Genomic DNA, 16568 nt, shown 5'->3' with positions numbered 1-16568 from the left:
CATTCCACACACAAACCATTCTGTGTAAAAGAAAAGGTGCCCCTCCTGCCTTTGTAAAATCTTTCTCCTCTCACCTTCAAATTTACTGCCTAATCTTGAAACTCCCACCCTAGGGAAAGGATACCCAGCGGTCACCTCATCTATCCCCCTCATGATTTTATAAACCTCTGTAAGGTCACCTCTCAACCTCATGTGGTCCAGTGAGCAAGTCCCAGCCTATTCAGCTTGATGTCGGCAGATTCACAACCAATCTGTTGAATGTCGGTGCAGACTTGAAAGACCAAATGGCCTACTGCTGCTTCCAATTCTCTCACGCTGTGTCCAGGAAAGCAAGAGAACATAAGTCATCGGAGCAGAAATTAGGGCATCCAAAGTCTGCTCTGCTATTCAATCATGGCTGATAGGTTTCTCAACCACATTCTCCCACTTGGTCTCTATAACCCTCCATCATCTTGATACTCAAGAACGTCTCTATCAGTCTTAAATATCCTCAGTGACCTGGCCTCCACAGCCTTCTGTGGCAATGAATTCCACAGATTCACCGCGCTCTGGCTGAAGAAGCTTCTCCTTACCTCCATTCTAAAAGGTCTTCCCTTTACTCTCAGGCTGTACCCACTGGTTCTAGTCCCTCCAATCAATGGAAACATCTTCCCAACTTCCACTCTGTCCAGGCCATTCAGTATTCTTTATGTTTCAATTAGAACCCCCCTTAGTGTGGGCCTGTGTATCAGCATGAACCAGACCCTTCAGGATACCGAAATGCAGGGATTAGGTGAGCAAACTGAGAATACAGGGAGTGCGTATGGGATGGAGATTTTCAACTTTGAGGGAATAAGAGAGGAAAGAGAGTTCACTATGAATTAGAATTGATCGGATGGGCTGATGGGCCAAGGAGTGACAGTTTACTTTAGAGAAATGTGTGGTTTGCATCTTGGACGAGTAATCCAGGCAGGACTGACACAGTTAAGGGGAGTGTTGCAGAACAAAGAGACCTTGGAGTGCAGGTTCATAGTTCCTTGAAAGTGGAGTCACCAGTAGACAGGATAGTGAAGAAGGTGTTTGGTATGCTTTCCTTTATTGGTCAGAGTAGAGAGTACAGGAATTGGGAGGTCATGTTGTGGCTGTATTGGCCATTGGTTAGTCCACGTTTGCAAAACTGCATTCATTTCTGGTCTCCCTGTTATAAAAAAGATTAGATTAGATTAGATTAGATCACTTATAGCATGGAAACAAGCCCTTTGGCCCAACAAGTCCACACCAACCTGCCAAAGCGCAACCCACCCAGACCCATTCCCCTACATTCACCCCTTCACCTAACACTACGGGCAACTTAGCACGGCCAATTCACCGAACCTGCACATTTTTGGACTGTGGGAGGAAACCGGAGCACCCGGTTGTGAAAGTTTGAAAGGGGTCAGAAAAGATTTACAAGGCTGCTGTCAGAGTTGGAGGGTTCGGGCTACAGGGAGAGGCTCAATAGGCTGGGGATATTTTCCTGAGAGCATTGGAGGCTGAGGGGTGACCTTATAGACATTCATCAGAGGCATGGATAGGGTGAATATCCAAGGTCTTTTCCCCAAGGTAGGAGAGTCCATAACTAGAAGGCATATGTTTGAGAATTTTTAAAGGCATCTGGATGGGTACATGAATAGGAAGGGTTTAGAGGGATATGGGCCACATGTAGGCAAATTGGACTAGATTAATTTAGGATATCTGTTTGGCCAGACAAGTTGGACCAAAGAGTCTGTTTCCGTTCTGTATGACTCTAATTTTCTTCGGTGAAAGCAGAAGTGTGATTGTGAAGGCTGGAGTTTCAGAGCAGCTTTCAAAGATGTTTTGCCCTTAATGGGAGCAGAAGAAGTTGCAGTGAAATCTTGCATTTGTGAGACAGCAACTGAGTGAGTGAGTACATCCGGGATTTTGGTGGAAAGTGGGAATTCATTGCACTGTGGAGATGAAGCCCTACCTATTGAGTCATTTCTGCTGGTGAATGAAACCAGGCCTAATTATTAGGAGGAGTAGATTTAGGACAGAGATGAGGAGGAATTGTGTTTTCTGGAGAGTAGTGAATCTATGGAATTTTCTGCCGAAGGAAGCAGTCGAGGCAGCTTCATTAAGTATATTTAAGACACAGTTGGATGGGGTTTTGCAATAGTAGGGGAATTAAGGCTAGTTGGGACAATGCAGGGAGGAGGAGCTGGGACAATGGATAGATCAGCCATGATCTTAATAAATGGCTGAGCAGGCGAGACGGGACAAATGGGCCTACTCCTGCTTCTATTACTATTTCCCATGGCTAACCCACCTAACCTGCACATCTATGGACACTATGGGCAATTTAGCATGGCCAATCCAAATCAAGGCCCGTGAGCAATGTAGTCGTGTGGAAAATGAACATCAGAGAATGACAGAAAGGGACAAGGAGAGCAAATATTTCAGCAATCAAAATTGGATTCTAAGGATCACAAAAATTGAAACTAAAAACAGTGTCTGAAAGTGTGTTGCATTGTAACAAAAGCGAATGAATTGACTGCACACATTGAAGAGAATAAATATGATCTGAGACTCCTTACAGAGACATGGCTTCAGGATGACAAGGATTGGATCCTGAATATCAAGGGGGTAGTCAAATGGGACACTAGGTAAAGGTAGAGGGTTGGCTCTGCTAATCAAAACGTCGATTCTCCTGCTCCTTGGATGCTGCCTGACCTGCTTCGTTTTTTCAGCAACATATTTTCAGCCCTGCTAATGAAAGCACTGATCACAGGGTCAGCTGGTGTCAGGTCAGATTTCAGGTTCTGATTTCTCTGTTCTGTTCCCACGGAGTAAGATGTCGGTCTGTTCTCAGCTCTGCGGGATTTCTGCTGAAGCTTTGACCCCCCCTCCCCCTTTATACCTTCTGGAACAATAAAGCATTCAGTCAATTAAGTCCCAACCCACAATCCCCCAGCCTGTCAACCATCCAGACACAGTGTAATCATAGCAGGGAATCAAACAAAAAAAATGAAACCAAATTTGAAAGAAATAGGTGCTCATGCTTAATGTTTGTTCATTAGGGGAAGTAAACCAGAAATGGGGGTCTCCCAGGATTCTTATAGTGCCCAACCTGAGGAATTCTCTCTCCCTTACATCTAACTATTAGTACCCAGCTATGATTTACAACAATATTTACATCAACAGAAATGAGGCATCTGTTCTCGAATAGATATAAAGACATTCAGGATGGAAATAAACATTTTCTCTCTCTCATGCACACGCAAACATAAGTCCATGGGAGTGAATGTATATTTTTGCACAGCTGAGCTGAAGTGTCACTTTTTGTTATAAAGCCTTAAGTTATCTCAAGAAGGTGCCTTACAGGAAGTTCAAGATTTACATATTAATAATGCCTGCAACCCATTCGAAAAGATGAAAGACTTAACAATCCAGGTTTGTTCAATATATCATTTCAATGACAGGTCATTATAATGTTTTTCTATAAATTCTGTGACTTATTCTCCATAACCACCTAATGAAGAAGCAAAGCTCCAAATTCTAGTGCTTCCAAATAAACCTGTTGGACCATAACCTGGTGTTGTGATTTTTAACTTTGTCCTGGTTAGGGGGTGGGGATTTGATACGCTAAATTACCCATAGGGCCCAGGGATGTTCAGGTTAGGGTGGATTGGCGGTGCTAAATTACCCATAGTGCCCAGGAATGTGCAGGTTAGGTGTATTAGTCAGGGGCTAAATGTAGAGCACTAGGGGTAGGGGAATGGGTGTGGGTGGGTTACCCGTGGGAGGGTCGGTGTGGCATTGTTGGGCCGAGTGGCCTGCTTCCACACTGTGGGGATTCTCTGGAGGGAAGGGAATTTCTGGAATCTGTGCAAGGCAGCGCAGGCGCAGTGTTGGGTCCCGCTGCTGGCTGAGCCCTGGAGACCGCCCCTCCCCTTTCTCTCGCACCTTCTCCCGTACCCTACCCCACCCCAACCCATTGATGGCGTCACAACGCGGAAGTGACCCTGTCAGTTTCAGGGTGTAGCTCCTTCCCTCTGGGCAACTCTTCCTCCTGTGAGAGAGAGAGAGCGGGGAGGGGGGAAATCTATTCACTTGTAGCAACTGAAGTGAATCCAGGGAGGGAGCAGACTCTGTAAACTCAGGTAGGTGTCTTAAATACTCGGGTGAGGAGGGACAGAAGGATGGGGTAGGGCTGTTTTCCCCATTGCGCCAGAGTCTGATAGGTGACATTATGGACATTTATAAAATCATGAGGGGCATGGATAGGGGAAGTAGACAAGGCTTCTTCTTTGAGATGGGGAAGTCCAGAACTCAAGGGTAATAGGTTTCAGGTGAGGGTGAAGGAGATGTAAAAAAGATCTCAGGGGCAGCTTTTTCACAGAGAGGATGGTGCATGTATGGAATGAGCTGCTGGATGAAGTGGTGGGGGCTGGTACAATTACAACAGTTGAAAGGCATCTGGATGGGTGCATGAATACAAATGGTTCAGACAGATAGGGGCCAAGTGATAGTAAATGCGACTGGTGTCATAGAGGTGTACACAATGGAAACGGACTCGTCGGTCCAACTCGTCCATGCCGACAAGATAGCCAATCCAATTTAATCCCACCTGCCACCATCCGGCCAATATAGGGGCCAAATAATGGCAAATGTGACTTGATTAATTTAGGATATCTGGTCAACTCAAATGAGGTGGGCCAAAGGGTCTGTTTCGGTGCTGTCTGGTGCTAATTGTCTTCGGTGAAAGCAAAAGTGTGGTTGTGAAGACTGGACTTTCAGAGCAGCTTTCAAGTATGTCATGCCCTTACGGGGAGCAGAAGAGTTTGACTGAAGTGTGTCTGTGTTAATGCCTTGATGGTCTCATTTTGCTCCCACCTTCCTGGGGACGTTAACCATTTCACGTCTGGTTGCTCCTCAAGAAGCTGCGTGGCAGGTTCACCCTGAATTGACACACATTTTATTTGCTTCCCAAAATCAGACCTGCTCACTCTCAGCAGGATCCCAGTGTTGTGAAAGATATTAACTTTCAGATGGAGTTATCCAAAAGTCAGAGAGATGTCAGTCTTGACATTTTTGCTGTTCTGCCCTTGTAAGATCCTGAATCAGCACCTTCAGGAGAATGAGTTAGCACAGAGGGGGAAGAGAGTAAGTGGCATGGTGTTTTCAAATTTGTGGAGGGGACGGCACTGTAGCTCAGTGATTAGCACTGCTGCCTCCCAGCGCCAGGAACCTGGGTTCGATTCCCGGCTTGGGCGACTGTCTGGAATTTGCACATTCTCCCAGTGTCTGTGTGGGTTTTCTCTGGATGCTCCAGTTTCCTCCCACAGTCCAAAGATGTCTACCCTGGACTGACAGTGATAACTTTTATAATCTCTTTTCACAGAATATTTGAGATCTGAAGTTTCAAACTGAACAGCTGAAGGCCTTATGCCCAAAACAGACTCTCCTGCTGCTCTCATGTTGCCTGACCTGCTGTGTTCTTCCAGTGCTGCACTTCTCGACACTCACTGTCTAGCATCTGCAGTCCTCACTTTGATGTCAATGTCTGACAGTCACTCAATCCATCGGGACTGCAACAATTTTCAACTATGATTCTGTGAGAAGGAGCAAAGCTTTATGGTTCCTGTTGCAGGACATTTTCAGCATCAGTGGGACTGGATGAGAGACCCTACTGTTGCAGCGCATTGTGTGTGGAGCCTGAAACAGTTATACGGCCTGGAAAAAGGAATTCACGCCAGGGAGGAGCTGTACACACGATTGTTTGCAGCCATGGAGAAACCTGAGGAATCCCGCCCCATGGAGAAACCGTGGAAGTGTGGCAACTGTGGGAAAGGCTTTCGTGCCCTGTCTGCCCTGTAGACTCATTGGGGAGAGGCCATTCTCCTGCTGCATCTGTGGGAAGGCCTTCAGTGATTCCTCCACCTGCTGAGGCACCGACTGGTCCACACAGGGGAGAGGCCCTTCAGCTGCCCAGAGTGAGGGAAGGGCTTTACTCGGGCCTCCATCCTGCTGACCCACCAGCGAGTCCTCACTGGGGAGAGGCCCTTCAGCTGCTCAGAGTGTGGGAAGGTTTTCACCCACTCCTGCCACCTGCAGAGGCACCAGCGAGTTCATATGCCATTGCAGGGGGATTGAAGGAGTGATGGCTGAGAGGGCGGGGGTGGTTACGAATCCCATCTCATTCACTCACATCCTTTTGAGGAAAGGATTCACACAGTCACCCTAGCTGTATCCTTTACCTGGTCTCACCAACAGCTGACTCCAGACCCACAGCAATCTTGTTGACTCTACACTGCCCCAACTCTCCAACCACCCTCCCCCAGCAGATGGGCTGGGAGAATCTTACATGGTGACAGGGTATGGGTTGAAATTGCTGAGTGAGGCAACACTTCCTCTGGATTAAGGTTGTACCAAGGATCCAATTACAAAGGGACAACTTGGTGGTTACCAATAGTAAAGGAAGTGAGGTGGGGTGGTGTTTGCGCACTTTGACCGAGAGTTGTTTAAAAAGCAGCTACGTTTTCCATGTCTTTTTACTGGGGGATCTGAAGCTGTCACAAAGTTGTCACAATAAAGGTTACCTGAACTTACCACCGGGCTCAAGCTCTCATTAAAAGCTTTGAGCTCCAAGAGGTTTGTGTTTTAAAGCTGCTCATTTCTTTCAGCCTCCTGCACTAAGTTTCCAATGTCGTGTATCAGATGGAGCAGTGAATGAGGAGCTAGTATCATTAGAAATTGTAAACTTTTCAGGACTGCAGGTACTGTGTTGTTACATCAGCATTGTAAAGTTTACTGGCAGCACCGGGAGGTGTGGGCTGTATACTAGAAACGATGTGGAGGAACCGGTGTTGGACTGGGGTGTACAAAGTTAAAATTCACACAACACCAGGTTATAATCCAACAGTGCTTTATTTGGAAGCACTTGCTTTCGGAACACTGCTCCTTCATCGCTTAGCTGTGAGAGAGGTATGAATAAAAGTGAGGGCTTGCATTTTCCTAAAACAAGGGTGGGCAGGACCATATTGTGAAACAGAGAAACATTGGGGTGGAGGGGCATTCAGATACATAGTTCTTTGAAAGTTGCATAATTCGTGGACAGGGTGGTTAAGGCGGCATTTAGCACTATTGCCTTTATTGTTCCCCCCACTGCGTATAGGAGTTGGGACATCATGTTAATGTTGTACAGGATGTTGGTGAGGTCACTTCTAGAGTACTGAGTACAGTTCTGGTCACTCTGTTACTGGACGAATACTGTGCTGTACATCTCTATGACTCTATAAAAGAGCCATTACAAATTTGATGGACCAAACAATTGCCTTTTGAGAGAGATAAATGGGAGCATCCATATTTAAGTAAACTTCCAATTTTTGTTCTCCTCCCAAAGTCTCCGTTTTGTCGGGGAGAGTGCAAGCCAGTAGGCCTTGCAACTCAACCTCATCTTGTCCTCGGAGGAGAAAGTGAGGACTGCAGATGCTGGAGATCAGAGCTGAAAATGTGTTGCTGGAAAAGCGCAGCAGGTCAGGCAGCATCCAAGGAGCAGGAGAATCGACGTTTCGGGCATGAGCCCTTCTTCAGGAATGATTCTGCCCAAACATCCTAAAAAATATTTTGGCATTTGGTGAAGTTGTGAATTTTCAGTCTGTTTCACAATTAAAGACACAACCAATCTAAGGATTAAATACATATAACAACGTCAAAGAGATTGTGATAATAGAAACTGACAAACAAAATATCAAAGAAATACAAAGTTATCAGGAGAGTTACATATCTTGTTTAACCAAATACATTGTGAGTGCAGAGAATTTCAGCAAAGTGCAATAAATATTCACTTTGTACACCTTATTCAACTCATTCAAGAATTTCAAATTGAGCTTGAGGTAATTCAAGAGCAAATGGCAACATTCGTTTGTTAATACACTCACCCTTAACTCTGATAAAAATAATCTTTCAAAGTCACAATGTTTAATCCCAAACAGAGCAATTAAGTGCAAAGTTACTTTCAACCATTTAATAAAACACTGCAAATTTTATTTCCTATGAAAAACAATTTTATAGTTTTGATAAGATCTTTACAAATATATTAAACAAAATAGCTTTCCTGTGTATCAATATTTACAACAGTTATGCAGCTATTATTTGGCAATTGACCAACTAATTGAAATAATTTCAGAATAAATTAGCTGCTTCATTATAATACATTAAGATATTTTAATAAAGTCATGAAAATGAAATCTTTAACACAAAGTTAAATAAAATACAAAACCATCTTACAGAATTCAATTCAAATCATATCTGTTGAATCACAAAAAGATGATGCTCAATGTACCAATGACAGACAATCACTGGTAATGAAGGAAAAACATTGTAAAGAACATATATATAGGAGAAAGTGAGGACTGCAGATGCTGGAGATCAGAGCGGAAGAACATATATATCTCAATTATATCTTAAATGAATATCTACTCTGTCTTGGACAACAATGACTGAAAGTTTTTTTGTCAAATTGAAAACTACAATAGCAAAGCTTTAGAAAATCCATCACTGAGCCCAACCTTGAATCAATGTTTTTTTCAGGAAATCCTTTTCAGATTTCAGGCTTCTCCAGCTACAATTAGCACGAAGGGAAAGGATGAGCAATAGCAATATCTTGGCTCTCACCCAAGTATTCTCTGAAGAAGAAAAAATGCATCTGGATGGGAACATGAATAAGGAAGGAATCAGAGGGATATGGGCCAAATGCTGGCAAATGGGTCACTAGGTTACTTTAGGATATCTGGTTGGCCTGGACTGAAGGGTTTGTTTCTATGTGCTCATTACAGATACTCCTCTTCTGTGATCCCCAATCATCTCCCCATACCAGCTGTACTTTTCATGAAATAATTTGACAATTGTTGACTTCTATCAACCTCTTCAATCCTGAGAAATTTCCTCTCTCTGCAAAGTGTTGTTCACGTTGGCAAGTTCAATCCTCCTCCGGTCCTCAGGAACGCACTTTATAATGTGCAATGTTCTCAATAGCTGTTTAACATTCAATGGGGAAACTATTTTCAGTCCAACAGTTCGACAGAATTTCTCTGAAATGTTTATAGCAAATGCACTGCTCCCACGAGAGCTCGTGGGGCCACAGTTAAAATGCTTTTAACAGCCTTTTCTTTAAATTTCCCTGCCTTCCCAGGGTAGAAATTTTCTCCCAGAAATTAATTGCCCTGAAAAACATCCAGCAGTAAAATGATAATGGAGCTATCAGTAAAAATGTCTCAGTTGGGTTATCCAAGGTTAGAAATGGAAGAACATCTCTCTTCAAGGTTACAGCTCAATTTGCCCTTTCAGCGTTCCTTGAAATTAAGGTGTTCCATCATAGTGTTTAATTATGATCCATGAAATGCAGTATCTACTCTCATCTGAGTGCAGAACCAACTCAACTGACTGAACAAGCAAAACAACTTTTCTGTATGCACTTTAGATGTGACATCTTCTCCCTCTCTCTCTCTGTTGACCCAACAGGATGACCAGGGCTATCGAGTAACGATTGCTGATCTACAGTTTGCTTCTGCTGGTTAACATAAGCATTTAATAACTGCCAGCCTGGTCATCCCCAAAGTCAAAGAACAGACTGTTCACCTGTGCCTGCGCAGAGGATAAATTTCACTTGGACAGATCACAAAATGACAACTGTTACCAGTCCCACAACTCATGAGTTTCCATGGACAAAGTTAAAAATCACACAACACCAGGTTATAATCCAACAGATTTGTTTGGAAGCACTATCTTTTGGAGCACTGCTCCTTAATCAGGTGGTTGTGGAGAATGAGATCATGGTCACGGAATTTATAGTCAAAGGAGTCAAGTATTATGGAAATGTGATACATTAAACAATTTTAGATTAAATCTTTCATCTTTTAGAATGGGTTTCTGCTCTTTGGTATGTTAATCCCAGAGTTTGGTTTTAATTACCTTCTCAAGAATGCCATTGAAATGCAGAGCTTTTCGAAGAGAGGTGTGAATTCTGTTTGTGTCCCAATGTCCAGTCAGACTGACATTTTTCTTAGAAAAGCTCTGTACTTAGTTTACATTCTTGAGAAGGTAAATTATAGATTAGGGTGGATTGGCAGTGCTAAATTACCCACAGTGTCCAGAGATGTGCAGGTTCGGGTGGATTAGCCATGGAAAATATGGAGTAAGGGGGCGTGTATGGATGGGATGCAGTATGGAGGGCCAATGTGGAATAGATGGGCTGAATGGCCTGCTTTCATATTGTCAGGATTCTGTGACCCTCCCCAACAAAGGCACATTTTATCTGCGTCTATCCTGTCAAGCCCCTTTCAGAATTCCACTCGTTTCACTTCTGATTCAGAGAGACATACAGCACAGAAACAGACCCTTTGGTCCAAATCATCCATGGATTCTCAAACTGAACTCGTCCCACTTGCCTGTATTTGGCCCATAATCCTCTAAACCTTTCTTTTCATGTACCCATCGAAATGTAATTTAAACGCTGTAACTGTCCCTGCATCTCCCATTTCCTCAGCAAGTTCATTCCTCATGTAAACCACCCTCTGTCAAAACGTTACTCCCCAGTTCCTTTTACACCTCTCTTTTCACCTTAAAAAATGCCTCCTACCTTTGAGCTCCCCTACACTAAGAAGACCCTTTCTATTCATCTTACCTCCACTCCATGATTTTATAAATCTCAGTGAGTGCACCCCTCAACCTCCTGTGTTCTCGTGAAAAAAGTCCCAGCCTCTCCTTGCAACTGAAACCCTCCAGTCCTGGTAAATCTTTACCAAACCCTCTCTAATAGTATTCTTCCTCTTACAGGGTCACCCAGAGCTGTACTCAGTACCCGGAAAGTGGCCTCACCAACATTCTGTACCTCAACAAGATGTCCCAACTCAATGGTGTGAACAGTGGAGGCAATGCTGCTGAATGCCTTCTTAACTACCCTGTCTAGCAATGATGCAACTTTCAAAGAACTATGTACCCTAACTCCCCCAATGTCTCTGTTTTACAACATGACCCAGGGCCCTACCATTAACTGTACAAGTCCTGCCCTTCCTCGTTTTCGCAAAACGCAACTGCTCGCTTTTGTTCATACCTCTCTCATACACACGCTCCCTCTCTCAGTCACATACATGTACACACACCCCACCCCCTCGAACACTCTCTCAGGCTTATACTCCATCACACTCACACTTTACCAAATGTTCACACAGTCTTACGCATACTCGCATGCACAAACTGACATGCACACAATCACACTCTCATGCACAACGCTATGGGGTGAATTTGGCAGAATTATATTTGCAGATACATTCAATTTTGCTCAAAAAGCACAGAATCTTATAAATTCATATTTTGGAAATAGAACCAGTCTGATTCAAGATTGGGATACTGATAGACTCGAAGCTCACACCTGTAATGCATTGTCTGAGCTAAGATATCACTTTTTTTAAAAAAAAACCATAAGTCATCTCAAGACTATGACTTAAAAGTAGTTCTGGGATTTACGTATTAACGAACTAAAACCTGCAACCCATTCTAAAAGATGAATGGCTTAACAGCACTCTAGGTTTGTTCAATATATCCTATTAGTTGCATGACACTGTGATTTTTGCAATAAAATATGTGTCTTATGATCCTGCTCCACAGATACCTGATGAAGGAGCAGCGCTCCGAAAGTTAGTGCTTCCAAAGAAACCAGTTGGACTATAACCTGGTGTTGTGTGATTTTTAACTTTATCCCCCCCAGTCCAATGCTGACATCTCAACATCATATCTCGTGAACACAGCCCACACCTTGGTGCTGCCAGTAAGCTTTACAATGCTGATGAAACGACGCACTCTACACTCCTGAAAAATTTACAATTTCTAACGATACTCATTCACTGCTCCATCTGACACACGACATTGGAAACTTAGTGCAGGAGGCTGAAAGAAATGAGCAGCTTTAAAACAAAAACCTGTTGGAGCTCAAAGCTTTCAAAGTCTGAGCCCAGCAGTAAGTTCAGGTTACCTTTATTGTGACCCAACTTTGTGACAGCTCCAGATCACCTCAGCAAAAAGGTGTTGAAAAGTAGCTGTTTTTTAACAGCTCAAGGTCAAAGCACAGCCCCCCACCCCACTTTCTTTACTATTGGTCACCACTGACTTGTCCCTTTGTAACTGGATCCTTGGTACAGCCTTAACCCGGAGGAAGTATTGCTTCTCTCAGCGATTTCAACCCAGACCTTGTCTCCAAGTAAGTTTCTCCCCGCCCATGTGCCGGGAGGGAAAGAAGTGGGGCGAAGCAGGTGGACTCAACCACACTGCTGTCGGTCTGCAGCCACGTGTAGGCCAGACCGGGTAAAGGATGCAGCTGCGATGACTGAGTGAATCCTTTGCCACAACAGCAGTTTCCTTCCCTAAAAAGGACGTGACTGAATCAGAATGGGGCTTTCCCCCCACCCCACCCAATGGTTTCATTGTTAGATTCTGACCTCCAGATTTCTGACCGAATTCCAAATCCGCTATCTGCTGCGGTGCGATTCAAACCTGGGAGTTCCAGAACTGGGTTGGTAGCCCAGTCCATAATGGTACTCGACAGTCGCTCCTTCAATCCCCCTGCGATGGCACGTGAACTCCTTGGTGCCTCCGCAGGGTGGCTGCCCGGGTAAAGCCCTTCCCACATTCGGGACAGCTGAAGGGCCTCTCCCCCGTGTGGACCCGCCGATGCTTCACCAGGGCAGAGGAATTGCTGAAGGCCTTCCCACATTTGGGACAGGGGAATGCCTCTCCCCCGTGTGGACACGCTGGTGCTTCAGCAGGTCAGAGGAATTGCTAAAGGCCTTCCCACATTCGGGACAGCTGAAGGGCCTCTCCCCCGTGTGGACCCGCTGGTGTTTCAGTCGGGTGGAGGAATCGCTGAAGGCCTTCCCGCACTTGGGACAGATGAAGGGCTTCTCCCCCGTGTGGACTCGCTGGTGCTTCAGCAGGGTGGAGGAATCGCTGAAGGCCTTCCCACACTTGGGACAGATGAAGGGCTTCTCCCCCGTGTGGACCCGCTGGTGCGTGCGCAAGTTGCCCATCTGAGTGAATCCCTTCCCACACTCAGGGCAGCAGAAAGGGTTCTCACCTATGTGGATCCGCTGGTGGATCAGCAGGACTGACGCCTGGGTAAAGCCCTTCCCACACTCGGGGCAGCTGAAGGGCCTCTCTCCTGTGTGGACCCGCTGGTGCTTCAGCAGGGAGGAGGAATTGCTGAAGATCTTGCCGCACTCTGTGCAGGGGAAAGGCCTCTCCTGTGTGTGGACCCACTTGTGGGTCTGAAGGGCAGAGGAATCGTTGAAGGCCTTCCCACACTCGGGGCAGATGAAAGGCTTCTCCCCAGTGTGGACCCGCTGATGCGTCCGCAACTTGCCCTCCTGAGTGAATCCCTTCCTGCACTCGGAACAAGGGTATGGCCTCTCCCCAGTGTGGACCCGCCAGTAGGTCAGTAGGGTGGAGGAGGTGCTGAAGGCCTTCCCACACACAGTGCAGGAGAATCGCCTCACCCCCGTGTGGACCCGTCGGTGGGTCTGCAGGTCAGAAGAATAGCTGAAGTCCTTCCCGCAATCGGGGCAGCTGAAGGGCCTCTCCCCGGTGTGGACCCATCGGTGCCTCAGTAGGGCGGAGGAATTGCTGAAGGCCTTCCCACACCTGGGGCAGATGAATGGCCTCTCTCCGGTGTGACTGCGCCGATGAATCTCCAGGGCAGATGGAGCACGGAAGCCTTTCCCGCAGTCGCCACACTTCCACGATTCCTCCACGGGGTGGGATTCCTTAGGTTTCTCCATGGCCGAAGCTTCAGCTGTACACAAATGCGTGTAGAGCCCGTCCTCACCGTGAATTCCTCTTTCCAGGCTGTACAACTGTTTCTGGCTCCACACTCAGTGCACTGCCAACAGTAGGGTCACTCACCCACTCCGACTGATGCTGAAAATGTACTCAAACAGGAACCAAAAAGCTTTGCTCCTTCTCACACAATCACAGTCAAACAGTGTTGCCGTCAGACATTGACAACAAAGTGAGGACTGTAGTTACTGGACAGTCAGTGCTGGAAAAGCACAGCTGGTCAGACAGCATCAGAGGAGCAGGAGCGTCGACGTTTCAGGCATAAGCCCTTCATCTGTTAATTTTGAAACTTCCGTCCTCAGATCGCCAAATACTCTGTAAAAAGAGATTACAAAAGTCATCAGTGTCAGTCCAGGGTAGAAATTCAGAACAAGCATTTCTACTTTCTTTTCTTTAGTTATTCCACAAAATTGAAAGCACCATCTCACTCTCTCTCTCTCGGTTCTCACATTAACGTCTCTGGGAAGTGGGGGGAAAAGAGACATCAAAGCATTAACACCGACACCAGAGAGAAACTGTACATATATTAGTAGAAAGCCAGAGTCATAGAGATACACAGCACAGAAACAGACCCTTCGGTCAATCTCTTCCGTGCCAACCTGATACCCAAAATCAATCTAGTCCCATTTGTCAGTACTTGGCCCATATCCCTCTGAACCCTTCCTATTCAAACACCCATCCAGATGCCAGCATCCACCATTTCCTCTGGCAGCTCATTCCTTACACACATGACATTCTGCATGAAAACGTTGCCCCTTAGGTCCCTTTTAAATCTTCCCCCCACCTTAAACCTATTATCTTCTGGTTCTGGACTCCCCCATCCCAAGGTAAAGACCTTGTATATTTACACTATCCATGCCCCTCATGCGTTTATAAAAAGTCTATAAGGTCACCCCTAAGTCTCCGGCGCGGGAGGGAAAACAGCCCCATCCCATCCCTCCTCACCCGGGTAATTAAGACACATTCCTGAGTTTGCAGAGTCTGCCCCCTCCCTGGAATCACTCCAGTTGCTCCAAGTGAACAGATTTTACCCCCACTCCCTCCCAGGATGAAGAGTTGCCCAGAGGGAGGGAGTTTCACTCTGAAACGGACAGGGCCACTTCCGCATTATGACGTCATAGATGAAGCGAGGGGGCGGGGAAAGGCCGACAACAGCTCTGCGCACTGCGCCTGCGTAGCCCTGCAGTTTGCAATTGGGTAATCCCTTCCTTTCAGAGAATTGCCAGAGTGTGGAAGCAGGCCACTCGGCCCAAGGAGTCCATACCGACCCTCCGAAGGGTAACCCACCTACACCCATCCCCCTATTGCCCTGACTAATGCACATCCCTGAGCACTACGGGTAATTTAGCTTGGCCAATCCAACCTAACCTGGACAAAGTTAAAAATCAAACACCCAACAGGTTGATTTGGAAGGACTGGCGTTAACAGCGCTGCTCCTTCATCAGGTGGTTGTGGAGAATAAGATCATAAGGCACAGAATTCATGGAAAAACATTACAGTGTCCTGCCACTGAAATGATATATTGAACAGACCTGGATTAAGTCTTTCATCGTTTAGAATGGGTTGCAGGTATCAATAATATGTAAATCCTAGAACTTCCTGTCAGTTACGTGTGTGCATGCATGAGGGAGAGAAAAAGTCTCTTTCCGTGCTGTATATCTCTATGTCTGTATGTTAACAAATGCTTTATTTATGTTGGTGTAAATATTGTTGTAAATCATAGCTGGGTACTAATAGTTAGATGTAAAGGAGAGAGTATCCCTCAAGTAGGCAGCTCATTCTATAAGAATCCTGGGAAATCTCTATTTCTGGTTTACTTCCTAATGAACAAACATTTGGGGGGTAGCATGGTGGCTCAGTGGTTAGTACTGCTACCTCACAGCACTAGGGACCTGGGTTTGATTCTGTGTGGAGTTTGCACATTCTCCCCGGGTCTGAGTGGGTTTCCACCGAGTGCTCCTGTTTCCTCCCACAGTCCAAAGTTGCGCAGGTCAGGTGAATTCGTCATGCTAAATTGCCCATAATGTTAGGTGCATTAGATAGGGGTAAATGTAGGGGAATGGGTCTGGGTGGGTTACTCTTTGGAGGGTCAGTGTGGACTTTTTGGGTGGAAGGGCCTGTTTCCATACTATAGGAATCTAATCTAATTAAGCACCTATATATTTAACTTTGTTTCATTTTTCTTGTTTGATTCCATGCTATGACTACACTCTTGTGTCTGATTGGTTTGAGAGACTGGGAGATTGTGGGTTGGGTCTCAATTCACTGAATGTTTTATTGTTCCAGAAGGTGTAAAGGGGTGGGGGTGGGTTCAAAGCTTCAGCAGAAATCCAGCAGAGCTGAGAGCAGACCCACATTTTACTCTGTTGGAACAGGAAAATCAACAGAGGACAGAGAAACCAGGACCTGAAATCCGAGCTGACACCAGATTACCCTGTGATCAGTGCTTTCATTAGCACCTCTCCCATTCTCTTACTTTCCATTTGACTACCCCCCTCAATTTTCAGGATCCAATCCTTGTCATTCTGAAGCCATATCTCCATTAGGAGTCTCAGATCATAATTATTCTCTTCAATGTGTGCAGTCAATTCATTCGCTTTTGTTACAATGCAGCACACATTCAGACAAACCATTTTTAGTTTCCATTTTTGTGATTTTTAGAATCCAGTTTTGATTGCTGGTATATTTACTCTCCTTGTCCC

The 16568-nt window shown here is 45.5% G+C and overlaps 2 protein-coding genes across 2 annotated transcripts in view; both read right to left on the bottom strand.

The window, feature by feature from the left end:
• LOC148143726 (uncharacterized) overlaps positions 1–16568 on the bottom strand; it is a 437486-nt gene that overhangs the window by 398211 nt on the left and 22707 nt on the right. The window lies entirely within an intron of this gene.
• Positions 12711–16568, bottom strand: part of LOC148143725 (uncharacterized) — a 31967-nt gene continuing 28109 nt past the window's right edge. Inside the window, exon 4 of the mRNA XM_087975262.1 lies at positions 12711–13671. Within this exon, the coding sequence (XP_087831388.1) occupies positions 12711–13671 (961 nt within the window). The remainder of the gene's footprint in view (positions 13672–16568) is intronic.

This window comes from Chiloscyllium plagiosum, unplaced genomic scaffold (assembly GCF_037043375.1).
Source record: "Chiloscyllium plagiosum isolate Xiang-an unplaced genomic scaffold, Cpla_swu_hap1 HiC_scaffold_27, whole genome shotgun sequence".
NCBI classification, from domain to species: Eukaryota; Metazoa; Chordata; class Chondrichthyes; order Orectolobiformes; family Hemiscylliidae; genus Chiloscyllium; species Chiloscyllium plagiosum.
The sequence above is the reverse complement of the archived record's forward strand: the minus strand, read 5'-3'. Positions and strand labels throughout refer to the sequence as shown.